The following is a 25,581-nucleotide window of genomic DNA, read 5'->3' as shown; positions in this document are numbered from 1 at the left end:
TGAAGTGTCCACATTGTTGATCCATGTAGCTGAACACAAGTAACTGTCCTACATATCATATCGTAGATCGCATCCTACAGTTCTTCTTGGTCGGATACCGAGATGAGACACTTAGATGGGAGACATTCACAACTATATCAACGTGTCCAACATGACAGACTGGAAAATAGACCAAGCAGTCTAGAAAAAAAACATTATCACTACGGATCTCCTAGCTGTCATGTATGCCGTAAATCATAGATTGCGCCCTACGATATGCTTCTTGGTACCAAGATGACCTCGGGAGGTGCTTGGATGAATGAGGTTATTCACAATTTGACTTGGAAATGACACCGTGATATTTTTAACATGATACACTGAGAAATAGTCCAAGCAGTACAGATAACACTCTCCACTATACCACTAACTATGGAGTACAACAATTATAGAACATTGTCATCGCCGTTCAAAACAGCCAAAGTGGTCACATGACACAACAGCTTCGATCGCGGGGGCCCAATCGATAAGCCTGCCTTTTTTTTTCCCACTCCGCATACACCAATCTGTCGACAGAAAACCAACCGTCATAATGGGTTCGATCGTCCTCCCTCACTTGCAAACAGCCTGGCATGTGGACCAGGCCATCCTCTCTGAAGAGGAACGCCTGGTGGTGATCCGATTCGGGCGAGACCACGATCCTGACTGTGAGTGCCCCTCCCAGCCATTGCCAGCTCTCAGACTAACCCATTCTCCCAGGTATCCGCCAAGATGAGCTCCTCTACAAGATCGCCGAGCGGGTAAAGAGTGAGTGATCAATATACCCAAAGCAAACCGAACAGCAGCTGACAGGCGTACCCCCAGACTTCGCCGTCATCTATCTATGCGACCTTGACCAGGTCCCAGACTTCAACCAGATGTACGAGCTGTACGACCGGATGACGATCATGTTCTTCTATCGCAACAAGCATATGATGTGCGATTTCGGTACGGGAAACAACAACAAGCTGAACTGGGTGCTGGAGGACAAGCAGGAGTTGATCGACATCATCGAGACGATATACAAGGGCGCCAAGAAGGGCCGTGGTCTGGTGGTCAGCCCCAAAGGTACATCCGATCTATGTTTTTCAATAGAAATACTATTCGCTAACAGCCAGCTTTTGCAGATTACTCGACCCGATACCGATACTAAACATTGCCTCCCTCGCCGCGTGATCACCCTGGCACCGACCAGGGTGTGTATCGCTTCCTTACGACATTTACGACGATCACTAGACTTGATCTGGCAACAATAAAACCTGCAAATATGGTCATGGTTCTGGCGTTTTTTTTTTGTTTCCGCGAAGGAGTCGCTTTTACAATCGTTTTGATTGGGTGAACACAATTCACATACATACAGGCCTCAGTTTTTGAGGTCTAAATTTCTTGATAGGCAGCTGAAAATCGTTAAAAGCTTTATCAATCGTCCTGTGAATAGTAGCTGTAGGCCATCGTAAACATATGTAGGGTGCCTCTTATGACCTTCATCTGAAGGAAATCTCACTTTCAGAAAGTAAAATATATTCCAGCAAGCGATATCAAAACTCATCATACAACTTTCAGTTGAAACAAAGAATTGTGGCGCTTTGTGCAAGCTATCCTCTTTTTTAACATGAATTTTGACGTAACGCACTTCCAACACCACACCTCGCAGATTTGCCTTCAATTCTCTCGAATACCTATCTACAACCACAACCAAGCAACAAAATGATTGACCAACGCATTTTTGAGAATCTCCAGATGAAGATCGATGAGGAGAGCACCGTCCGGGATGTAAGTCATACCAACGCGTCCAGAGCTTGGTGAATTCTTCGCGCGCCAAGCCTACACCGGGATCAAGACCCTTGAGCCAGGAACACCGCCAGATAGCTAACTATTTTGGATAGGAGCTACATGAAATTGTCCACGCACTCGCCCGAAGAGGTATATTCCGCAATTCACGACTTCAACCAAGATTTCCGAGGTGTCTGCCCTGCCCGGGACGGCACACCTAGGTTGAAGTCGCAGGTCGAACATGAAAACTGATGTTGAATGATACAGGACGTTCCACACAGGCTATCCTGTCGCGGGCTCATTCCACGCCCGCTGATCAGTGTAAGTATCTATTATCTATCTCGAGTGCTCCGATGAGAGGATTGGGGTATAATCCCATTCGACTTTGGGCTCACTTCTTGATCACTCCGCTTTTCCCTCTTTTTTCTTCGTCATATAACGTTTAAATCCCGACACTTGTCCCCCAGCCAACATTTCACACCATTCATCTATTCTTCATGGACTATCTTGCTGACTTCTACAACAGTGAAGCCCGTGCTTGACGATGTCACCAAAGAAATCCTTGCCCAGAAGGAAGAGGTTGCTCGCCTGAAGGCTGTAGCAGACCAACATCCCTTCTACAAGTATAATGGGCTATGGACCCGTGAGCTGCAAAACCTGGTTTGTTTTCTGGAATGCAATGCCCGAAGACTTCTGCTAATCCAAGCTACTAGGTCGCCTCTATTGAGCTTTGCGCATGGCTGGGAGGACTGCAAGAGCACAAGGGACCCAGCTCAACATCGTTCATGACTATCGAGGATGTGGGCAAGTTCCTGGATAGTACGTTTTGCTGATCGCTATCTATAATGAGCTCCACGGGTGCTGTATGCGTACATTGATGCACAATACTAACTAGCAATTCTTTCATTAGTTCCTGTCAACCTAAAGGAGCAGGACGCCTTCCACCTGACGATTGAGGAGTACCTATTGGCAGTGATTGCAATGGTTGAGGAACTGGTTCGTTTCCCGAGGTCTCAGGGCTTTTTATGTCTGGCCGCAGCTAATTTGTTCCCAGGCTCGCTTGGCTGTCAACTCAGTCACCCTGGGTGACTACACCCGTCCCATGCAGATTGGCAACTTCGTCAAGGAAGTGTTCGCTGGGTTCCAGCTCTTGAACTTGAAGAACGATATCCTGCGCAAGCGCAGCGACGGCATCAAGTACAGCGTACGTTGTGATCATTGCAATGTCTATTTCGCAGTTTTAAATTTCTAATTTGATGGCACTACAGGTCAAGAAGGTCGAGGATGTGGTCTACGACCTGTCGCTACGGAATCTGGTTCCCAAGGCTGGTTCCTCTGCTTGAGTTGTGGCATCCGGGCCTCATGTTAGGGGGAAATGGATGCAGATCCAACGAAACGATCTTGCAACTTTTACAAACTTGATATAAATGAGTTTTGAAACTGGGATATGAATTACTATTACCGCTTGGTATAATTCCCATGGTAGAACGGAATCGTAAACTGAAAAGGAGTCGTACACAAGCAGAAGAACCGGGATATAGATACAAGAAACAAATTAAGGTACCACCACACATCATTCAGAAAAGAATACCCTAAGCATGGCCTTACGACAGCTTAGCCTGCTCAGCACCAGCCTCACTCTTCTTGAGCGAAGCAAGAGTTCCCTCCTTCTTCGCCTTCTCGATCTCGTTCACAATGGTATCCTGGAGTCCCTCAGGTTTGGTAATGGAAGCCCAGCGGTTAACAACCTTTCCATCGGCGGAGACAAGGAACTTCTCAAAGTTCCACTTGACGCGCTTCAGGCCCAGGAGCCCAGGCTGCTGCTCCTTCAGGAAAGTCCACACAGGTGCAGCGTTTGCGCCGTTCACATCCAGTTTTCCAAGAACGGGGAAGGTGACACCGTAGTTAAGCTGACAGAAAGACTGGATATCATCGTCCGAGCCAGGGTCCTGGTTGCCGAACTGGTTGCACGGGAATCCGATGACGGTGAAGTCTTCGGGATACTGGGTCTTCAGGTTCTGGTAGAGCTTCTCGAGACCCTCAAACTGGGGTGTAAAGCCACATTTCGAGGCTGTGTTTACGACTAGAACGACCTTGCCGTTCAACGAGGAGAGGGGGAAGGGTGCGCCCTTTTCTGTTCGGATGCGGGGTTTGGTTAGCGATTAGGTTCTTCAGAGCTTAATTTTAGATGTGATGAGGGGGAGAAAGATAGGCAGATAACCACGCAGATGATACGTACTATCAACAGGCTCAAAGTCGAAGAAAGATGTAGCAGACGACATGGTTGTTATTTGACGTGGATATGCGAAAATAGGAAACTGTTTTTGAAATGTTCGCGGGGATAGATATGACGTCGTTGGTCGGAGAGACTTGGCAGAATGTGATAGAAGGAAAATTTGCGAAGAGAAGAACATGACTCTGCTCTTGTATTCTTTCTGAATATCTAAATCGACCTCGGCTGATTCATTTTCTTACCAATTAGCCAAGGGCTGGCCACGGGGTATCCAGAGGGGCCGACGGAATTGGAAATCGTCCGAGCCGGTCGATTGGCTTTGGTTTGGTTATCTCTTGATTGGTTCATGAATTAGTAATCACACGGAGTAACTAACTATAAGTAGTTAGTTATACATACCTAATGCAGTGCATAACATTATTCCAAATCATTGACCAGAATCGATGCAATCTAGTCCTGAGGCTCAGGAGAATCCATTAATAATGGCTTTTTAACTAACTAACTAGTTAATAGGTCCGAGGTTATACCTACTGAGCAGGTTTTGTCTTAAAATTTCACCTGGGGTTAGTGCCACTGGCAGCCATGGATTTCGATACATGCGATATATATTGAATCCAATATATTGCTTAGTATGGCCTGCGTGTTTATATACGTAGATTACCAAGGCTGGGGCAATAGAATTGCCTGAGTTAACCCAGGTAGACCAAATGAATTCGAAATATATATATTGAGGAGTACACGACAGCCCTGCGGAAGGCATATCTTTTTTATTCAATCATCTCACAACACATAAAAATGATAGAAACGACCAATGGGAAATGATATGTGTCACCTGAGATCATGCCATTTGCAAGGTTGGTTGTTAGTTAGGTATCACGTCAGGCAGGTATGTCAATGAATACATAATATGAACAAGGTATTGGAGAATATACCAGGAGTTATACAAAGTAAATACTGCACAGCAATTTCAATACGTGAACCTTGGCTTCTTGCGACAAGGTCTGTGTAGTTGCATCGTTTTTGACGTTCAAGACCCAGCAAAATTAAGATCACACCCAAAAAGAGATCAGTCACTGCGTCAGAATCATTTCATGGTGTTTTCGAGGGGAAACTATCCAATAAAAGGGTCTTACTGACCTACAGCTACTGGCGGGTGTTGGGAATAAGGCTGGAGCTCACCAAAGCAAGGTATAATGCCTTTGTTTAAGAACTGGAGAACAAATGTGGTAGAGAATAAAACATGAATTTGTACAAAGGCTATTCCTCATTACCTATTTAGAAGTCATAAGGAATCAAAGGCTCCCAAGAAATATTGTACACAAAAGTTCGACTCATAAAAAACCCCGAAAGATGACCCACATATGGCGAGAAAGGACGAAACATGAAGTATATCGCATGATTAAGGATGGCCAGGAGCGTTCTCTGCGGTACTAATAGCCCTACCAGCAATTGGAACAGCGCTTTTGGCAAGGGTTGGAATAGTTTCGACGGTCTCACCAAGTGTGGCAGTTTCATCGCGCTTGATGGCACCAGCCAAACCGCCAGCCTTGGCTTCCTGGATAATGGCTGGAACGGCGCTTCCAAGAGTGCTACCAATGAGGTCGTTGTTGAGCTGACGCTTCGTGGCCGAGCCGGAAACTGCCCCCTCAGCAGTACCAGCGGCACCAGAGACAAGGTTTTCGCCGGTACCAACAGCACTACCAGCAATTGTAACAGTGCTGTTGGCAAGGCTTGGAATAGATTCGATGGTCTCACCAAGGACAGTAGTATCGTCACGCTTGATGGCGCCAGTCAGGCCGCCAGCGGGAGAGGTGATAGGCGCGGCAACGTTGGCAGCGGAACCTGTGACATCACCAACGGCACCCTTAATGCCAGAAACAGTACCCTCGGCATTGCCGAGGACAGGGAGAGCAGCAGAGTAGCTCAAGGGGCGAGTGAAACAGCCAATCCAGTGAACTTCATTGTTGCGATGGTGGTAAAGTCTCAAAGAGTTAAAAAGAGTGACTTGGCGAAGGAAAAAAAAAAGGACGGACCGGTAGAAAAGAGTGACTGGAAGTGAATGAGTGGCTTGTGTATAGAAAAGAACACAAAGTTGCTCGATCTAAAGGCCGGATTATATACAATTCTCTTGGTTTATTTTGGCAGTTCCCGGCACGGTCATCGACAGGTCCCTCGCATTGGAGATCATCAGGGTGATGTTTTGACCATGGTTGTTATTGTCCATCAAGGTGCAGCAGCGGTGCTAAATTGGCACGATCAGTGCTACGGGCTCCAATCCGTCAAGATGCGCAGATAGTTTCATCTCAGCGGAGATTGCGCGAAAGAAGGGATGTATGAGCCCACATGGTCTCGAGTTAAGGTGAGTGACACGTTTCAAGCGGTGTAGTTGGAGCCGCTCTACAGTAAGGCTGGACCAGAGAAGACAGGCTAGTGAATTGTAGAAACTTGTTCTGCTTTGCGGGACATTTGGGGTTATCTCACGTAGTCTTATATAGAGAAGATTGCAGCGTGAGGGATTTTGCATAGTCTATCTAGACGTGTGTAACCAATACAAATACTTCTCATTCACAAGAAGAATAACACTCGACAACACTCCGAAGCTATCTCAAAAAAGACAGGGATGTATATCAGTGCATTGACCGTAGGCTCAGGCGAGGGCCGTTATATGCGGGACCTCAATCTTTCCCAGGGGCCTGAACGTGAGTTTGACTAAGTGGAACATTCGGACTCGAAAACAAAATAGTTCGCCGTGAGCCGTTTTTGCGATGCCTCTCCATACAATCCAGCCCCTACCGAGATTGCGCCAGCCACTCTCCCCTTAGTGTTTACTGGCATGTGGAGGCACCCCGTTTGGAAGTGGAACCGACGACCGTCTATATGTTATATTTTTTGGTTCCGTAAATTGTATTCAGTGAGAGAACCAGACCGCTGCAGCGCATCATTAGGGGGCACCATTAGGGCAAACTGTGACCTGGGGATCACTTGGAACGACCAGTCGAGCGTTGAATCGCCAGAAAGCCATTGAACATGATACACACAATTAAGGAAAGCCAACGTGGAGCAAGGAAAAAAAGCCGTTAAGTCGAGCCGGTTTCTAGTCAGAAAATGCAGCTCAGAGGTGCCAATTGTGTATCCCATACAAGACGGGTCACCTAATATCAGGCAGTGTTAGAGCACAGCGGGTTAAACGTCACCTCCCACCTCAATGGTACGAATAGGTAGGTAGATAATATAGTGACCAGCGTGATCCAAAAGTGACATACAGGCCCTGGGTGTATGAAAACAAGCATGGGGCGCAGGAGTGCCTTACTCTTGAACTCGTGTACCGATATAGATTGGAAGCTTAACTATGGCATGAACTGGAAACATGAAGGCAATCCTACAACCAATAATTTGCCAACGACATGCGCTACTCTGGGGATGTACAGAGTAATGTGTCATTGGAATATGCAATCGGGAGACAGGATTCAAAGGTAAGACTTTGGGGGGGGGGGGAATTCGGAGTGGAGAGCTGTAGATCCTGCTGATGTTGATGTTGTTTGTATTATTTTTGTATTATTTTTGTAGTTTGTATTGTTTGTTTGTTATGGTGGTGATGTTTTGGAATGTGGAAGGCAGACCGGTTGATGCCTGAGGCTGTAAAAACGTTGTCACGTCAACGGCCGCCACTAGTCCTAAACAGGTAAGGCACAACATAACAGTGGCATGGCAGCTGCCCCAAACATCATGAACTCGGACTGCGTGTTGATTTCCTTCTTCTCTAATCCCCTCACCTGTACAGGCTTTTCACATCCAGGCTTTCATTTTCTCATTATCCTTAACATTCTATACTCATAGATCTCCCTCCCTCAGTTTGATCATGAGCGTTTAGGTTTTACTTTTACCCTCGACTATTTTCTTACCATTGGCTTTGTTACCCTCCGAGTCGCACGAAATCAATACCAGGGCCTGCAACAGTACCATATCGATCTGCCTTCGCTGTTTATCAGCGTTACACAATCACTCCAGGTCTAGCCAGCTGTCAACAGACAACCCTCAATATGACTACCGACTTCAATCACGGCGGGCAGATGATCGAGTACATCCAAGGTTGGTACAATGTTCTTCGATAATTTGAAGGTATTTCACCCAGAATTGAGAGCTAAGACAAACCACCATTTAGACCGTCTATATCTTGCATCTTATGATTCTGCTCCCAGCTCCAGAACTCCGTTTCCCTTCCATCTGGATGCACCAAAATCCCCAAGCAAGCGGGCACGTGCCCAGCCCGCCACTCCAAGCAAGCGCCGCTCTCCCGTGTACTTCACCATTGATGACACTCTTCTTTACAATGCATTTCACGCTGATTTCGGCCCACTCCACATTGGTCACCTCTACCGGTTTGCCGTGCTTTTCCATGAAATTCTTGGTGATCCAGCCAACAGCGACCGCCCGGTAGTCTTCTATAGCAAGACAGATGCCCGGAGTCGCGCCAATGCGGCCTGCCTTGTTGCATGCTATATGGTTATGATTCAATCCTGGCCACCTCATTTGGCTCTGGCACCAATCGCACAGGCAGACCCTCCCTACATGCCTTTCCGCGATGCTGGATACAGCCAGGCAGATTTCATTTTGAACATTCAAGATGTTGTGTATGGAGTGTGGAAGGCGAAGGAGCAGTCTCTTTGCGGACTTCGCGACTTCAATCTCGAGGAGTAAGTGCTAGCTACTTTTTATACAGCCGAAGATTGAATGCTGATTCTGTTCAATAGGTACGAGAAATTCGAGCGAGTCGATATGGGTGACTTCAACTGGGTTACGCCAGATTTCCTTGCTTTCGCATCTCCCCAGCAGCAGCCCGTGGCACCCATTCCGGTAAACACCCCTGAGTACAACGCACTGCCTGCAACAATCTCGGAAATCTCTTCCTCGAAGCTTCCAATGCCATTCAAGAATGTTCTCGCCCACTTCCACCAGCGCAACGTCGGTCTTGTTGTAAGACTTAACTCGGAGCTCTACTGTCCCTCTTACTTCACCGCAATGGGAATCTCCCATATTGACATGATATTCGAGGATGGCACGTGCCCTCCCCTCCAGCTTGTCAGACGGTTTATCAAAATGGCTCATGAGATGATCACCATCAAGAAGAAGGGTATCGCAGTTCATTGCAAGGCAGGCTTGGGCCGTACGGGTTGCTTGATTGGTGCTTATCTGATTTACAAGTATGGATTCACCGCCAATGAAGTAATTGCCTTCATGAGATTCATGCGACCCGGTATGGTCGTTGGACCTCAGCAGCACTGGCTCCACCTCAACCAGGGTGCCTTCCGTGAATGGTGGTTTGAGGATAGCATGCGCGAGAAGCTGGCACAGTCCACACCCGTCACTCCGCGAGTGTCGACCAAGAAGCGCACCAGCAACGGGGTGGTCTCCACCCCACCAAACAATAGCCACTCCAAACGTGCAGCCCTCGGAGAGATTGATCACAACGAAGCTGCAGCCTACCCAGACCAGGATCTTCCTGCACCGACCCCTGGCCAGCCCCGCAAGTCCCACCGAAAGGACTCACGCCACCATCCTTATTCCCGAACTGCCTCCGGATCCCTCGCTGTTGAAAACGAGCAGCGCAGTCACCGCAGCCACAGGAAGAGCAACGAGAGCAGCGAAAGTGAAGAAGAGATCCAGCTTCGCCGATTAGCCCAGCGGCCGTCTAGGTCTCCTGTTGCCTCACCCACATCCCGGTCTATCAGTTACTCTGCCACTGTCACAGCTAGCTACACTCTCGCAGATGACAATCACCAGGATCAGGAGAACTGGGTTGACCAATCAGCACCCAAGACTCCCGTGACCCGCAAGAGCGGCGCTGCCCCTATCTCAGTCAGCAAAGTTCGCTCCAGCCCTCGCCGGGCAACGGAAAATACACGCAGCGAGTCTCGTGGTGTTCGCAAGCCTAGTGGACGTATTGGTAGCAATACCATCAGCCCCGCACGGGCAATTAAGACCATCCACTAAACCTCCTGCTATCTTTCGCCCCTAGGAACTCTGCATGTTTCCTGGGAGAGTTTCTTCTTTCATTCTTCTCGTCCCACCGGGACAATACTTCTGCATACCCCTTTTCTGTGATGCATCTGGATGCTTTTTAATGTTTGAGTTTGCAAATCTCGGCCTGTTCTTGTTTTCTGTAGCGAATACTGGTTATTGGGCATGTTACGCACGGCGTTTGGTTTTGTTGTTGATTGGCGAATCGTCAGATGTCTTGCAATTGGGTATCGATTCACTTCGTGCCATATGTTGTTTTGTCTGCGGCATTCGCTCCTGTATGTGTCAATTCTACGTCGATATGACAATGCTATTCATGAGCTCGCTCTATATTTTAATTCCCCCCAAGTTTTCGTATTCCTTGGTCTAGATAGTCAGTATTATTGAGCTCAGTCATCTGAGGTAGGCTATACTTGTCTTCGTTTCTCAGCCATGCTTCGACTGCGCACCATATAACATCACTCATACAGCAAGCTCTACATGGGGGTAAACCTAGTGTAGGGGGAAATATGAATATTCCATATCCCTCATATGCTATATCGTGTTTCCAGATTGAGGCCGTAATTCGCCCCCCTCAACTTATCAATTGGCAGCCAGAAACTATATACAGCGTTAGCACTCGTTCCATTCCACACCAAGATATCAATCCTCACCTCTTCAGCCTCTTCTTCCTCGACAGCCGAGCTATCCACCTCACTCTTCCCAATAAGCCCAAGCTTACCCTTCCTCACAAACCACCACAGCTCCCTCCGATCCCCACCCAGCTCCTCCCGCAACATCTTACCCTTCAACTGGCGCACAAAGTCATTATAAACCACTGGTTCCTCATAATCCACTAGCTCTTCGCGCATAGTACCGAGACCCTCAATAACACGGTCGTAATTTGAGTGACCGAGACTGTGTGTGATCTGGGCCTCAATGATTTTAGCCATTTGTTGCACAGCGTCGTGGATTGTGTCGATGTTTTCTGCGCGGGAAAGTGTTTGCTTGAACTCTGGGATTGCATTCTCGGTGGAAATTTTCGTTCGCTTGGGTTCGAGGCTGAGAAGGGCGTCAACGTCCAAACCTGATAGGGGTTTCTCTGTTTCGCGTTGCCGTTTACGGCCTTTCGTCTTTGGTGGAACTATAAAACGGAATACGTCTGTGAGTAGGCTTTCTTGTGAATGTCGTTGTAGAATCGGGTTTACCTTTCTTGACATCTGCTGTAGACATCAATTTCTCAAGATGGGACTTGGAGTTCTTGACCATCTCTTCTGATGGGTGTGCGAATTCGGTGAGCCGCTCTGAGGGATCAAGGACAGGTTCGTTAGGGTGTACAGCACGGTATCGAACAGCTGATTCGATGCGGTGCAGTAATGGTGAGAATGACTCGTCAATTGGTAGATCGTCAGTGGGTTCACTGGCTCTTTTGGTTAGCTAGTTGACTGGATCACATGTGAGCTCTACCTTACTTACCCTTCATCATTAGTGGTGACAAAATCCATGCTGTCTACGTAATCACTCATCGCATTTTTCAAAGTGGCGCTTGGGAGGTTGCGGTGTTCAGTTACCACCTTTCCAGAAACGGTGATGATCTTATCCAGAGGTGGGAACCGATATGACCGCACGTCTTCTGCAAATGGAAGCTGTACTTCGATCAAGCACTCATAGTCTGCCTCCACAGACGGAGCTAGTAAAACGAGCATCGGTGGCTTGGATTCTTTGGTCACCAATCGGGCAACCGCATAGGATTCCAATTCGTAGAGTGCGTGAATGAGAGAAGACAACGCAAGAGATGCATTGTCATTTGCACGCTGAGGAATGATGATATTCGTGTTGGACATGTGCATGTACCGGTCATACTAAGTGACAGAATTAGCTGCTATAACATTTGGGATTGGCGTGGAAACACACTTGATCCTTCTGAACAAACCCGATCAGCCCCATACCGGCAAATGTTTGTAGATTCGCGACATTCTCATCGGTTTGTTCGATAGGAACTGCTGTACGTCCGTACTCGTACCCCTTGGCGAGGTCATCGCGTTCAACGTCGATCTTACCACCTGGTGCGGACTCGTCGATGATCTCATATGTCCGTGATGTTCTCACTGATGCGAGAGCGTCACCTTCACTATTACCTTTAACTGGTGCTTGACTTCCGGTTTCGGTGCCGGAGCGTGGCACGAACGAACTCGCTGAGATCGGCTTGGCGACATAAGTTCGGAAGTATCGCTCCACAGGTATAGTGATTGCTGTGTCATATTCCTCAGGATTGCCAAGCATCAGATTTCCCTTGAAAGATGGCATGCTCTTGGTCACTTTGATGCGGGGAATATCTAATTCGGAAACAGCTTGCTCTAGCGTTCCATAAACACCGTCGCAGTCCTCAGTCAGGCTTCGGAGAAGAGTCTCGTTCTCAGCCTGAGGAAAAGTTGGTTAACATGAATATTGAAACACATTAAACCCGGCTTAGTACCTTTCGACTGTCTTTGTCTTCTTCCTTTACACCGTACTCAGCATCGTCAAAATCGGCCCCACTAGATATTATTAGCATGAATGTAAAGTCACAACAGCAAGAAACATACATGATCACGAGCTCAATGTTAACTTCTTTCATCTTTTCGATGATACCTTCGATATTATCATCGCTCATCGGACCGGTACCATTGGTCACTAGAACGATCTTGCGCTTGTATTTGTTTTTCTTGGTGTACTCAATGATCATCTGCATGGCAATGACGATAGAAGAGATGGCTTGTATAAAGTCAGAACGAGAAGCTTGGCAAGACTTCAACTGTCACATACCATCGCCTCTGTTGGTCTTGCTGGGTTTGATCGTTTCTCGGAGTTTCCGGATATCAGGCATGAGGACCCTAAAAGACGATTTAGTCAAGTGACTCGACATGAAACAGTCAGTGCATCAAGCCACACATACTGGCCAAGACCGAAGAAGACAGAGATATTAGAGAAGTTCTCTTCTTCTAAGTCGTTGATAGTGCCTGTTCAGAACGTGAGACAAGGCTCCCAATGGGTGCTGACCGGTAGGCCACCACTCACCATCTGTCCTGAGACCAACCACACCAACCGTGGCTGTCTTGCGACCGGTAGCCACCTGGAATTGTCAGTTCTCTGGCGTTGAACAAAGTCAAGTCACATACTGTGGCAGTGATCCTATCCCAGACATACTGCATGGCCCATTCGAGATCTGTCACAGGACGGCCATGGTGGTGCTCGCCCATAGACCGTCCCATGTCTACAATGTAAACTGTGGCCTCTTTCTCCGCCATGATGATGATGATGTTGGGAAAATGGCAAGTCAAAATTGCTTGAGGCTCAAGACAACAGGCAGACGCGTGATATTTCCACTTGCGGTTTAGACCCAAACGCGAAGGCACATGACATCACACGCCGTCTTTGTTGGCGTTTGACGGTCTGTGCGTCGTTATAAAACAGCTTTGACTGTTTGGCAGTGGAAATAAGGGATTTGCTAAGAACCAGGATGTAGCGATAATGGCCACTTCCCCCCTCGATGCAACCTTTCTCACTCCAACTTTTATCGCCAACTCAACTTTCCCAAGGTCATAACATATCCGAAATCATGGATCCTCGCCCCTACCATGTTCTAAGGTTTGTTTATGATTGAAAATCATGGCTCATATTCTAATACATGAGGTAGCTACGGCACCCTTTTAGGGACACAGTTCTACCAGGTGAGATCAATAGTTGAACCGGGCGCATATCGAGTCGTCCTCGCCTAAATTATTGTCTAACATACCCAAAGTCTTTTGTCGGAGGCTTCGTTGCTTTCCGTGCCCTTCCGCGGCCCCAGTTCGCTAGTCTGCAGACCGCCATCTTCCCAATCTACTTCTCACTGCAATCTGCGCTGCCTGTAGTGGTCGCCTTGACCGCTTCCCATGGCGGACAAGTATTGGGTCTGTCTGGTCTCGCTGCATCTGAGAACCGCCTTAACACTCTCTTGCCTCTGGCAACTGTGGCAGTGACCGGATTGGTGAACATGTTCGTGTTGCGTCCCATCACCACTAATGTTATGCGCGAGCGCAAGCATCAAGGTGCGTTAGCTACTGGCACCATGTTTCGGGTAAAATCCAATCGAGTAGTCTAACATTTGCAGAAACCCGTGATGGAAAGAGGAGCTACGACCCAGCGCCTCACTCCAAGGAGATGCTGGCCCTGAACAAGAAGTTCGGCCGCGTGCATGGTATTTCAAGCTTGGTCAACTTGGTCAGCCTGGTTGCTACGATCTGGTACGGTGCCGTGCTAAGCAAGAGACTTGAGTAATTTGACAATAGCAATCAATACCAATACTCAACAGGGGGATCGATGTATATAGCCCTTGTGCACATTTGTTCATTTCCCCCTCTTGTCTGCTGTATAAATGAAAATACATGATGCGTTTGGTCCTTCAATGGTCAGCTAAACAGTTAGCAATTACATTGCCTGGAATCATATAAGATCCAGAATGCTAGGGCTACATACTACGGCAAGTACATCCCATAATCGATTAAAACCGGACCTGTTCGTCCGAGAACACCAGCTGCAGTTACTACCTCACTACCCTCGCTTCTATCTCTGCATCATCTAGCCATTATTCACTCCTTCTCTTTCCTTTTCTGCCTTGGACGCTAATTCACCTACGTCCACAAGACGCTCGACCCCCTGATAGAATTCCGGTAGAGGCTCCAACCTCTGACGAAGGATCCAGACACGGAAATGCCACAAAGCATTCTTCATCTGGTACGATGCATGCTTGCGAGTTGAGACGGAGAATACCTGGTCCAGCTCTTCCAGAGTAAGAGCTGAAGACAAAATATCAGTACTGTTAATATCGGATAGACCACGAAACTTACACTTTGTTTCGGGTACAAATAACAAGACCAAAAACCAGCCGATTATACACCATGCAGCATACCAACCGAAGGCACCTTGGGGTTTGAAAGAATCGACCAGACTCGGCCAAGTGAAAGATAAAATGAAATTAAAGCACCAAGTAGTCGCTGTCGCCCACGACATACCGACTTCGCGGACTTGCAGCGGGAAACACTCGGCGGAATACGCAAATGGGACGGGCCCTTCTCCAGGAGAGTAGAATACTTCAAAAAGGTACATGCCCGTGGTGACCATTGCAACTCTCTTTTTGCTTGTTTCATTCCCCTCTTCAATCCAGAAGGAAAATCCAGTCCATAAGAGGGTAATAGCGAGGAAGGGGAAAGTGAATAGTAGCAAATTCCGCCGACCCCAGGTATCGATCGTGAAGAAGGCAGGTAGGGCAAAAACCCAGTTGAGAATACCGGTTCCCATGGACGCTAGTAGCGCGCTGGTCAGACTGTAGCTTGCTTCAGTGAAGACGGAGGTAGAGTAGTACGCAATGACGTTAACTCCACAGAATTGCTGCATGAACATCACGATCCAGCTAGCGATCGTGGCACGGCGGTTGCGGGGGATGGTAAAGAGCTCAATGAACATTGTGAAGAAATTTTTGCCCTTGCTAATCTTTCGTTCAATCTCAACGCCCACGTATGCATAATACAAGTCTCTTGCGGCCTGAATGTCTGTTGGGCGGAGGACACGAAAATTGGCATAGGCTTTTTGGATTTTGCCGTGCTGGATCAGCCATCTTGGAGATTCCGGGCAGAAGTATACTTGAGCGCAGACAACCAGTGGCAGTACAACAGTGGATCCTAGCATGAGACGCCAGCTGATATCTCGATCTAAACTCATGAAGGCAACACCCATTATGTTGCCAAGCATGATACCGAAGGCCGTCCACATTTGCCACATCATAACGAGAGCACCTCGAATTGGAGCGGGTGAGCATTCTATTGAATTAGCAATGACAAAAATGAAGTCATGCGACAACACTTACCCGCGGCATATACAGGTACAGTACTCGATTTCGACCCGATACCAAGTCCAAGAACAAAGCGGGCAATGAAAAGATTGACCCAGGTATTTGCAACACCTTCCCATACCGAGGCAACTGCTGCAATAAAGCATGAGATAAAAATTGTACCGCGCCGGGCAAATAACCGATTGAGGGGCTCTGTAAGCCAACAACCGATGATTGCGCAGGCTAAGTATGGGGCACCAACAACAAGACCTTGAATGTTTTTGGAAGTGATGTTGAGTTGCTAGAACAAAAGGTCAGTCTATGCTAGCATAACCAAGGACAGGAAACGTACGTCTTCAGCAAAGTAGATGGCCTGGGCGCCATTGTTGACGGTTTCATCCATACCTTGGACAGCTGCAGCGAGAGAGCACATTGCTGAGATAAAAGAAAGGAAGTTAGCCCAGACCAATGGATTACTTAAATGCCTAAACATACATGCTAGAAAGTATAACTGCCACGGCTGTGACCACTTGTGGGTACGTTCACGCTCAAGGGCCTCCTTCTCTTCCTCCGACATATCGGGAAGGCTTGTTGCCGATGCAGGATTTTGCGAAATAAGAGCACCCTTCTTGAAAATCTCGACATGATCCATCAAGTCGTACTTGCTGCAAAACTCGATGACATCTCTAAAAAGTTGTTCGCGTGAGATTCCGGCAAGAGGGTTTTCGAATACGGTATTGAGATTGGCAGGAGAGCGGCTCTCGAGGTCTGCCTTCTCTTCCTTTTGGCCGTTTGTAGGTGGGCTCTCCTCTATATGCTCTATCCTCCCCGCAATGGAGTCAGTGATTTCATTTTCCTTCATACTGGATGAAGGGTGTCAAATGAGATCAAATATGCCACGGAATGGCAGCAATCTACTGTGCAATTATCTATCTTCTGGGCATAGCCGAGTCAGCCGAAAAATGTTATCACACAAGGATCATAAGCATGAGGTAGGGTGACCTTATCACAAATGTGCGGATTATTGTAGCCTATCAAGGCAAATCTAGAGCAATAGCGAGAATAGCTTCATGCTTCAAGGGTGGGGAATAAAGCGAACGTGCTTGCTTTATAGAACAGCATCCTTTCGCCACCAGGTTTGAGAAACGCTAAATCATCAAGCTCGTATCCGGCTCGGGTTATATTCCACACGACATCATCCACTAGGAAGCATAGGGTGTCTCATGTAACATGATTCAGATAGATAGCCCACAATCGGTCAAGAGGGCGGTATCTCTATCAAATCATTGGATAAGGAGCTCTCGAACCCTGGGCTAGAGGATTGCCCAAAAGACAGGGCAGAACATTGCGCACCGAGGAAACTGATACCCTTCCCTGCCACTGAATATTTGCGGAAATGAGGAGGTTGCCCATGGGGGTGGAGTATATGGGTGAATCATGTATCAATCAGCGGATCACTCGGCGAATAGACACCAATAGCATCGAAGTCACGATCCAGAAAGTAAGGATATGGACACTTCGTTTCCTTGTTGGGTAGCACACTCGACAATTAAACCAAGCAATAGAAGCAATTGAAGCAATTGAAGCGGCACGAGAGCAAGAAATGATCAGCGCAAGACCGACCAATCAATGGGCCGGTTTAGGGGTTTTTACGTCATTGCGTGTAGTCGAGGCCAGATTTGTATCCTTGCATAAAGAACTATGCGGGAAAAGCGGGTGAGGTACATTCAAATACCACCCAAGTTAACATAGGTTGGACGTCATTGATGGCATTGACCGAAGTTTGAAAACGCCTTCAATAGACAAGTCATATGCGGTCATGACAAAGGATGTCGGAGATTTATTCCAGCCGATAGGGATTAGTGGTCTAGTGGCCAGATGTTTTAATGCCTAATTTGCTTCATTCTTCTTGGCAAGACATAGGTTCGGAATTATCTCTACCAATTGCTTCGCCGTCGTTAAACATGATAAGCACAGTGTACGGGGGGACTGAGTGCGCTATGCGCCACCTGGACGCAACTCTCATTGGATTATATTGCCAGACAGTAATTTTCCTGCACCCTCGCTTTCAAAGGTATACAGTCAAAATTGTATCGACTTGCCTACCTTAGGTAAACTCTAAGTGCATTTAATTGATACTTTATAAATGAATATTTCCGTGGTAATTTTATTGTGTTGAACCGGTTCATTATTTACATTTAAAGCGTAGTATAAAAGCTAAAACAAAAAGAATGATATAGTTCATGGTGTTAAACTAGTGTACTATATACTCTAAGCTACAGCTATAGAGTACCCTACCCTTCCTTAACTTGTTAGATATTGATATATGTATTCAATTGATTGATATCCCTAGTTATATATAAAAAAGTATCTTAAATAAATTATGCTTCTTACCGCCCTCGTATATATCTAAAAGGTCCATCAAAAAAGCATGACAAGGTCGTATAAGCGGCCCAATATTATTGTATATATATAAGAATAATAGAGAAGCTGAAATCAGTGTACAAATTGAAATTAGCATACATGCTTTGAGGGGGCGGTGAGAACCACAGCCAGGTAGTATCGTATCCAATGAGAAATGAGAGGGCTGCGTCCAGGTAGCATGTAACAGTGGTTGTGTACGAGATAGAGAAACGAAAGACGGAATACACGATAGATTAGTCCGTGTTCAACATTTCAAGGTCTTTAATGGAGGGGGAAGATGCACCCCTCAAAGGATCCGTATATGTACATCCGACGGGGAGAGCGCCCCGAATTGCTCGCCTGGCGATCGATTATGTTAAGAATTGGAGTTTGAAACCCCCGAGGTCCAGAGATCACATGAGTAGATTTATATTCAGCAGGATCCGGGGAAATATTAGGCTAACCAACAACCGCCATTTTTGCCCTGAATGATTCTTCATCGTACACCCAACAGACATCGCTGTTCGTAAGGGGTGCACATGCGGGACTGGCCTGATTTAGCACATATTCTATTAATTAGTTATTCATACATGACGTGTTACATATAGTACTTGCACTGTAGGCATTTAAGACATGTTTGTGGGGGGTTGCAGTCGAAATAATCTCCCCCGTGAATTATATATTTCGCCAGTAGATTAGCCAAGGGCTGTAATGACCGGACTAGGCTTGTATCGCACTGTTAAGTCCCTCATAGTGTGCCTTGGATTTATGGTATCGTGGTCTAGGTAGTTAGTTAGCGTTAAGGCATTTTCGCAATCACTGTCTCTGACAAAATAAATAATTATCACACACCCAACACGTGATAAGGCCTCTATTGAAAAATTCGAGTTCTAGAACACTGAGGATATGCATCCGTGATGTTGTACAACCGGCATATGTAGGTATGCACATAACCAATAACTTACATACCAGCCCGCATAAATGCGTTACAGATCACAATCCCTCCAGTCCCGAAAATATTGAGAATTGGGCCGGAGCGGCTATCATTACGGTGAGGGGAATGAGTCTCGGAGTCTTTCCTTCACTTCCGCACCTCAGTGGCGAACGACCAAGTTGTCGGGACTGTCTGTGTCAAACATGCGTGACTAGCAGCGAATTGAACAATTTTTTGACATGAATACGAGGGTTCGAGCAAAAGTACATGGTACTTACGGATACAAGCACTGACGTTGTCCGCCCCACTCTAGCCCTGGTCACTGCATGGGATTGATTTTAATAGGAGTTCGACTGTACAGACTTGACGCGAGGCAACAAGATATTATATATAAGCTATTGGTACTCCGTAGATCCGTGGTACATACTCCGTACTCTGTAGTATATATCATTCAAACTCAAATGTTTCAGGTGGTGTGGCTGGCACAGATTACATCTGTGGGGCCTCAACCCGTTTCACTGCACCTTTGATTGGTTGAAAACAGCCCCCTTTTGGTCCTTCGGATCGTCAGACAGCAGTGGGCCAATCACCTTAGAGCAATCAATACGCTAGCTGTTGTCGAACCACTTAAATTATCCAACTAACGCCTATTGAAAGCCGTTGCACAGGATATGCACCCCAAAAACTAAGGAAAAGGTACGTCCTGTGGCAGCCTTCTTTACGCGAAGGAGCACTTATCCGGCTGACTACGAACGATCGTTGGATACAACGTGGTAACGCTGGACCCGACAATCTGGCACGCTAAAAGCTGCCTTGAAGACAGAGGGGTCATAAGGGGGGTCATAAGACGGCAGTCGGTGTGCTTGCGGTTTTCACTCACTTTCACTTTTTCCTGATCCCTTCAATTGCCGGTTTACAACGTGCTTTGCCGCGTTCGTTTTCTGTCTCATAGATCGGAACTATCGAGGATGCAAGATGCACACCGCCCATCGACCCCGGTCGAGCCTGATGTTAGTATTTCATGAAAATCTCTCTTTTGTGCACCATTTCCTCTGCTTATGAAACTAACATCATTAGTCTGACACTGACGATGCCTCACTCTACACTAACTCGTAAGACCAGTGACTTGTCATGATGTGTATATCCTACTGACTATGGTAGACTTGACAATGCCAGCTACACCACAAGTGTGACATCGAGCGTGCTGGACTATCGGTATGTTAATGTGGTTGAAATTTGTGTTCAATGGTTGCTAATAATCGCAGATATGAAGTGTGTTACATCGCTACTTGATCACGAACTGTGCTGATCAGATACAGAACGGTCGCAGATATCATTCATATCATGAAGGAGAATATATTCTGGTACATGACCCTGTCGGCATTTTAATCTCTATCTCAGACTAATATTCAAGCAGCCAAATGATGAACGGGAACAAGATCGCCTTGATCTGGTAAGTGTTCTCTTGATTCCGATAAGACAAAATTTTAATGATCGACAGAGCCACCACATTTACCTAATGCTTCTCAAAGGAGAATTGTTCCAAGCGCCAATCAAAAATCCAAAGCGAGTACTAGATCTCGGGACAGGAACAGGTTTATGGGCAATCGAGTACGCCGAGTGAGTCTTTTCCCCCCACAATATAACCATCAAATCTACCCCTAACAAGCAAAATAGTACAAACCCAAACTCACAGGTGATTGGTACGAGCATATGTCTACAGCCCGATCAAAACGTTGACTAATTAAAATAGGAATTGACCTAAGTGCTATTCAGCCCTCATGGTACGTGTCACTGCTATTAACTATATTGGCCCCTTACGTAATATTGATATATGTCCAGGGTGCCTCCAAACTGCCGCTTCGAGATTGATGACTTTGAACAACCATGGTCATACAGTAAACCATTTGACTATATCCATGGGCGCGAATTGGAAGGTTCCATCCGTGACCATAACCTTCTCTTCAAACAAGCACTTGACAACCTGAATCCCAATGGATGGTTCGAAATGGCGAGCTTCGACGTCAACACTTACTCGGACGACGGAACTCACCTCGGCGCGACGAACTTGCTCTTATCCATTAAGCACATGCACGAATCATCGCGCATGTTTGGCAAGGATATGACATCCTCCTCATCGTGGAAAGATCGGATGGAGAAGGCCGGGTTCGTAAATGTCAGAGAAGATGTCCTCAAGGTATGTTGTCCCTTCTTGATGAGAGTAAAACCCCGTACTCATTGGTGAATAGCTACCCCAAAGTCCATGGCCCAAAGACCCCAAGCTCAAGGAGCTTGGTCGGTACCATCAACTCAACATGCTTGAAGCTATGCCTATTTACACATATGCATTGTTTTCAAGGGTGCTCGGGTGGACACGCGCCGAGATTGAGGGGCTATTGGCAGGAATTCGAATGGAACTGCGGGATACATCGTATCATCTGTACACAAAAGTGCGGATTGTTTACGGCCAGAAGCCCGGAAGACCAGTGGGTGCCTAAGCGATGTAAATAGAAAATTCATATCCCAGGGTCATATCCCATCCATGGATCTTTGTAAATTTAGAGTTCCCGGCATGCTCTCTCCACTGTTAATGCCTCGATGCTCAGACAGATACCATGTAGTGGAATATGTAGGCAGCCGGGGCATAGGAGAGAGACATGTCCAGATAGATAAATCCTAAGTTTCGGCGTAGTGAGTATAAAAGGAGATATTTTCACTTTCGGGTGTCAATCCTAGTTGGAGGCTAGTAATATGCAGAATTCATGCTCTTTCTTGTAGTTGGCTTCGTGTCGGAGCAGCTGTAGAATGTGCATTCAATTACGCATGCCTTGTCTACATACGTAGGTATACAATTCTTGCGACTAAATATCCCTTGTGGGTGGTGGGTACGCTTTTAAGCCAGATAATGTAAATGAACCTGTTCGTTTTCTGCCTCCATTATTTTGTTGGATCTTCTATTTTCTATTTTCTTTCCATTCTCTTACTTCCCCTTTGAGACCGAAATGTAGATAGATACGTACCAACACCAATAAATGTACCAATAAATGTACCAATAAATGTACCAATAGATGTGCCAATAGGAGAGAGATTTAATTAATGTGCATTAGGATATTGTGAGTTATGTGTTATCGAGAGAGATATGTATATCTTGGTGGAAACCCCCAAATCCTCAACATCCTAGGAAGCCCGCCGGCAAAATGTGACTGAAAGAAGGGTAACGCCATGTAGGAGGTAGACCCCGCCTATGTTCCGAAAATCAAACGCCATTTTGAAAGTGCTCATCGGTATCGTGAATGCTTGTGGGAAGTAGTCGGGGGCCAGGTTGATAGTAGGAAGATCGCATATCTTGCACGGCCACGATCATCGAATATTAGGAATGACGCTCCCTAGGCTGAAGAAAAGTTCCACCTTTTTGCCGTCTTGACAAAAAATACTGAGTCCTGTACGTTTCTTTAAAACAATATTAGATTAGTTTGAGCATGGTGTGGTTGACTGTTAAACACTCACTATTGTCAAGCTATCTTTGTCCAGAATAACGACCCGGTGGGAAAGTATATTCGTCATATAGGTCCTCTTTGGCCGCCATGAGAGGTCCCCACTCCTTTTTTATCTCCTTCCATTGTTTCTTCAAGCGCCGGAGAGGTGAAGTATGTGACTTCTCCTGAGTGGTGTTGAGATCCTCGACGGAGGAAAACTGTGATGTGCTCATTTTAGGAATAGATTCATGTGAACTAATAGGGCTAGGCATCATGTGTCGATAATTTGTAAACTTTTCAATTTCGATTTCGATTTGTATTTGCACTGCGATTTTGCAGACTTTATATCTATATTTCTTGAGATAAGGATGACATCTCACGTAGGGGTCATTTGAAAACTGTGAACCCGAGTCTCGCCCGACCGACAACCGAGATATCACCGCCGAGTTATCTCCGCCCTACATAGGTAGGGCATTTGTTTTTTTTTTTTTTTTTTTTTTAGCTTCACTTGAGTTTTGATATTTCAAATCTTCAAGTTGTTTCAAGAACCATTGCATGAGATCGCGATCGAGTTTTTATCTTCACGCTAGATGACGGTTTCATTTTACCAGCTTAAACAGCACATATCACGTTATGTTACTGGAGATGACCAGTGAATACTGCAGTACATGCACTATTGGGGAAAGCGAATAGAAGGGAGAGAGGGAGAGGGAGCCTTGGAAGTGAGACGTGAGCTGTGACTTGGGCGAGTATAGTGGGTCTTATTGTTGATGGCACTGGGGGTGCCCTAGCGCTAGTAACCTAAATTGTTTGACACTCTAACAGGCTATACATCTTGTACTTCAACTACAATGTACATATGCAATGTCAGACTATGGTAAAGTCTTAGAACAGCAGTCGTATACCCCAAGCGATCATATCTCGAAAGACCATGAATGGCGGAAGTCCGCTATAGGACTAAAGTGATATATAGAAAAGGTCTGATTTACAGCGCAGTGGTTTCTTAATATATATCTTCGATGGGGGATGAAAATGATTCCATAAAAGACATAGTGAAAAAAGAAAGCATCAGCAAAGCTGCCAAACGACACCAGAGTTTACCCTATCTTCCTGTCTTATTGGGAAGTAAATTTTAGAATTTGGGCACAATTGCCTCAAGTTCCTGACCGTGTTCTTTTTCGAGTTGGCTCCATAGCCATATAATCATAATTATCCATCGGTCGTTGAGATTACTGTCGCGACGAGGCTCTTCAATTTTGGAGGACTCTTAGGTAACCAATGAAAAGTGATGCCGCTTGTCCCCGCCCATCCTCGCCGGCCATGCCGCCAATTGGAGCCTTTCAATCAGCCCGCGGGCGATGAACCGCGGACTTTGCCGCGGTTTAAGTCACCGTCAGACCATATAATCCAAAAAAGCTACCCTTGATTGTAAAGTATATAAAGCTTTCAAAGATAGCAGGCAACAAATAAAAAAGGCTAAATTTCACTCCGGTTCAATAAAACCACTCGAAAATATGAAAAGCGAATCTGTAGTGATCATCGGGTAAGTGGAAGCCAAAACTCGCAACGACTGTTTTAGAGTGCTGATGTTGGTTTTTCCCAAGGGCCGGTGTGATCGGGCTGAATGTAGCCCTAGTTCTTGCTGAAAAGGGTTATGGCCGACACACAACCATCATTGCAGAACATCTTCCAGGAGACACTTCAATAAATTACACTTCGCCATGGTTTGTTGAGGAACTCCTGCTGCTAGTTCACATTTACAAAAGATTAACTGGGACTCAGGGCAGGTGCAAATTTTTCTGCTATTTCTGCAAGCGATCCGAATGCGTTGCGATGGGATAAGCTTGGATATACGCATCTTCTCGATCTTGCAGCCAAGGACGGCAAGAACGCGTTTGTGAAAGAAACACCTTCGGTGGAGTATTGGGATGAGCTACCATCCCGTGAAAAGATCGATTCAATGGCCACGTATCTCAAAGATGTGGGTTATGGATGACCTCCTTGTGTATCCTAGATTTGCTTATCGACTTCTCCATTGAACAGTTCAAGGAGATTGCCGCTCACGACTTACCAGTGGGTGTTGCATTTGGCATAGAGTTCACGACAATAACGCTCAATGCACCAATGCACCTTCGATATTTGTTACAGAAGCTCACCCAGAAATACGGAGTGCGAGTCATTCGCAATAAGTTGCCTCAAGTCTCATCTGGCCATCTCAGCAATGATACGAAGGTAATATTTAACTGCACCGGTAATGCAGCAAAAGAGTTACCGGGAGTCCAAGACTCGAAGTGCTATCCCACTAGAGGTCAGATTCTACTTGCAAGAGCATCTCATGTTCAGCAAAACATCATGAGACATGGTAAGGACTATGAAACCTATGTGATTCCTCGACCTTACTCGAATGGAAATGTGATCCTTGGTGGATTCATGCAAAAGAACGTTAGGTAAGTAGGGTCCTTTCAGCCCATTGCCAGAACAACATTAGTTCATCGTTGTTTTGCTATTGGGCATTTCATACGGTAGTAACTGAACTATATCGATAGTACACCGGATACCTTCGGAGAAGAGACAGAATCAATTCTGACTCGAACGGCGGCTTTGCTTCCTGTTCTGAAATCAAACGAGACTGAGATACTTGGTGCATTTGCTGGGCTACGCCCATCTCGCGATGGTGGCGCTCGTGTAGCCAGGGAAAACGTGCAAGTAGGCACTGCAGGACGTCGGGTTGTTGTTGTCCATAACTATGGCGCCGGTGGAACTGGCTACCAGGCTGGATACGGAATGGCGGTTGAGGCAGTCAACACTGTGACTGAGGAGATTAACGCATTTGATATCCAGTCGCGCCTTTAGATGTTGTTCCCAGTGTCCATTTTGGGTGTATTTTTGCAGTGCGGTGGCT

At 46.4% G+C, this 25,581-nt stretch overlaps 10 protein-coding genes across 10 annotated transcripts; 6 read left to right on the top strand and 4 right to left on the bottom strand.

Moving 5' to 3' along the window:
- Positions 1 to 568: 568 nt before the first annotated feature.
- Positions 569 to 1,168, top strand: N7537_001191 (DIM1 family thioredoxin-like protein; the record flags this gene model as incomplete). Its single annotated transcript, XM_056892249.1, has 4 exons — positions 569 to 683; positions 736 to 783; positions 841 to 1,083; positions 1,143 to 1,168. The coding sequence occupies 4 exons, from the start codon at positions 569 to 571 to the stop codon at positions 1,166 to 1,168; spliced, it is 432 nt and encodes a 143-aa protein (XP_056757244.1).
- A 554-nt stretch (positions 1,169 to 1,722) lies between these two features.
- N7537_001190 (translin) lies at positions 1,723 to 3,131 on the top strand (the record flags this gene model as incomplete). The annotated part of the gene is made up of 8 exons (XM_056892248.1): positions 1,723 to 1,788; positions 1,902 to 1,938; positions 2,056 to 2,109; positions 2,315 to 2,448; positions 2,502 to 2,607; positions 2,699 to 2,784; positions 2,843 to 2,992; positions 3,057 to 3,131. The coding sequence occupies 8 exons, from the start codon at positions 1,723 to 1,725 to the stop codon at positions 3,129 to 3,131; spliced, it is 708 nt and encodes a 235-aa protein (XP_056757243.1).
- A 261-nt stretch (positions 3,132 to 3,392) lies between these two features.
- On the bottom strand, positions 3,393 to 4,202 carry N7537_001189 (glutathione peroxidase; the record flags this gene model as incomplete). The annotated part of the gene is made up of 2 exons (XM_056892247.1): positions 3,393 to 3,922; positions 4,028 to 4,202. 2 exons carry the CDS (start codon positions 4,200 to 4,202, stop codon positions 3,393 to 3,395), a joined length of 705 nt encoding a protein of 234 aa, XP_056757242.1.
- A 1,218-nt stretch (positions 4,203 to 5,420) lies between these two features.
- N7537_001188 (uncharacterized protein) lies at positions 5,421 to 6,245 on the bottom strand (the record flags this gene model as incomplete). The annotated part of the gene is made up of 3 exons (XM_056892246.1): positions 5,421 to 6,003; positions 6,055 to 6,070; positions 6,143 to 6,245. 3 exons carry the CDS (start codon positions 6,243 to 6,245, stop codon positions 5,421 to 5,423), a joined length of 702 nt encoding a protein of 233 aa, XP_056757241.1.
- A 1,816-nt stretch (positions 6,246 to 8,061) lies between these two features.
- cdcA (phosphoprotein phosphatase CDC14) lies at positions 8,062 to 10,012 on the top strand (the record flags this gene model as incomplete). The annotated part of the gene is made up of 3 exons (XM_056892245.1): positions 8,062 to 8,110; positions 8,184 to 8,715; positions 8,773 to 10,012. 3 exons carry the CDS (start codon positions 8,062 to 8,064, stop codon positions 10,010 to 10,012), a joined length of 1,821 nt encoding a protein of 606 aa, XP_056757240.1.
- Positions 10,013 to 10,621: 609 nt separating this feature from the next.
- On the bottom strand, positions 10,622 to 13,305 carry N7537_001186 (ATP-dependent DNA helicase 2 subunit KU80; the record flags this gene model as incomplete). The annotated part of the gene is made up of 11 exons (XM_056892244.1): positions 10,622 to 10,639; positions 10,693 to 11,162; positions 11,227 to 11,438; positions 11,495 to 11,880; positions 11,933 to 12,439; positions 12,495 to 12,555; positions 12,604 to 12,772; positions 12,824 to 12,891; positions 12,954 to 13,017; positions 13,076 to 13,130; positions 13,177 to 13,305. The coding sequence occupies 11 exons, from the start codon at positions 13,303 to 13,305 to the stop codon at positions 10,622 to 10,624; spliced, it is 2,139 nt and encodes a 712-aa protein (XP_056757239.1).
- Positions 13,306 to 13,547: 242 nt separating this feature from the next.
- N7537_001185 (DUF4149 domain-containing protein) lies at positions 13,548 to 14,336 on the top strand (the record flags this gene model as incomplete). Its single annotated transcript, XM_056892243.1, has 4 exons — positions 13,548 to 13,645; positions 13,695 to 13,728; positions 13,800 to 14,088; positions 14,151 to 14,336. The coding sequence occupies 4 exons, from the start codon at positions 13,548 to 13,550 to the stop codon at positions 14,315 to 14,317; spliced, it is 588 nt and encodes a 195-aa protein (XP_056757238.1). The 3' UTR covers positions 14,318 to 14,336.
- A 281-nt stretch (positions 14,337 to 14,617) lies between these two features.
- On the bottom strand, positions 14,618 to 16,728 carry N7537_001184 (sugar porter family MFS transporter; the record flags this gene model as incomplete). Its single annotated transcript, XM_056892242.1, has 5 exons — positions 14,618 to 14,835; positions 14,887 to 15,855; positions 15,903 to 16,167; positions 16,219 to 16,301; positions 16,362 to 16,728. 5 exons carry the CDS (start codon positions 16,726 to 16,728, stop codon positions 14,618 to 14,620), a joined length of 1,902 nt encoding a protein of 633 aa, XP_056757237.1.
- A 3,443-nt stretch (positions 16,729 to 20,171) lies between these two features.
- N7537_001183 (class I SAM-dependent methyltransferase) lies at positions 20,172 to 21,701 on the top strand (the record flags this gene model as incomplete). The annotated part of the gene is made up of 11 exons (XM_056892241.1): positions 20,172 to 20,213; positions 20,281 to 20,315; positions 20,365 to 20,418; positions 20,469 to 20,475; positions 20,523 to 20,567; positions 20,621 to 20,656; positions 20,705 to 20,823; positions 20,881 to 20,906; positions 20,957 to 20,987; positions 21,046 to 21,400; positions 21,453 to 21,701. The coding sequence occupies 11 exons, from the start codon at positions 20,172 to 20,174 to the stop codon at positions 21,699 to 21,701; spliced, it is 999 nt and encodes a 332-aa protein (XP_056757236.1).
- A 2,492-nt stretch (positions 21,702 to 24,193) lies between these two features.
- Positions 24,194 to 25,532, top strand: N7537_001182 (FAD-dependent oxidoreductase; the record flags this gene model as incomplete). The annotated part of the gene is made up of 5 exons (XM_056892240.1): positions 24,194 to 24,222; positions 24,284 to 24,403; positions 24,462 to 24,660; positions 24,723 to 25,126; positions 25,226 to 25,532. 5 exons carry the CDS (start codon positions 24,194 to 24,196, stop codon positions 25,530 to 25,532), a joined length of 1,059 nt encoding a protein of 352 aa, XP_056757235.1.
- Between the last annotated feature and the right edge of the window lie 49 nt (positions 25,533 to 25,581).

Source organism: Penicillium hordei (assembly GCF_028827395.1).
Source record: "Penicillium hordei strain IBT 12815 chromosome Unknown utg000001l_segment0_segment0, whole genome shotgun sequence".
In the NCBI taxonomy this organism is placed as follows: Eukaryota; Fungi; Ascomycota; class Eurotiomycetes; order Eurotiales; family Aspergillaceae; genus Penicillium; species Penicillium hordei.
This window is presented reverse-complemented; position numbering and strand designations above follow the sequence as displayed.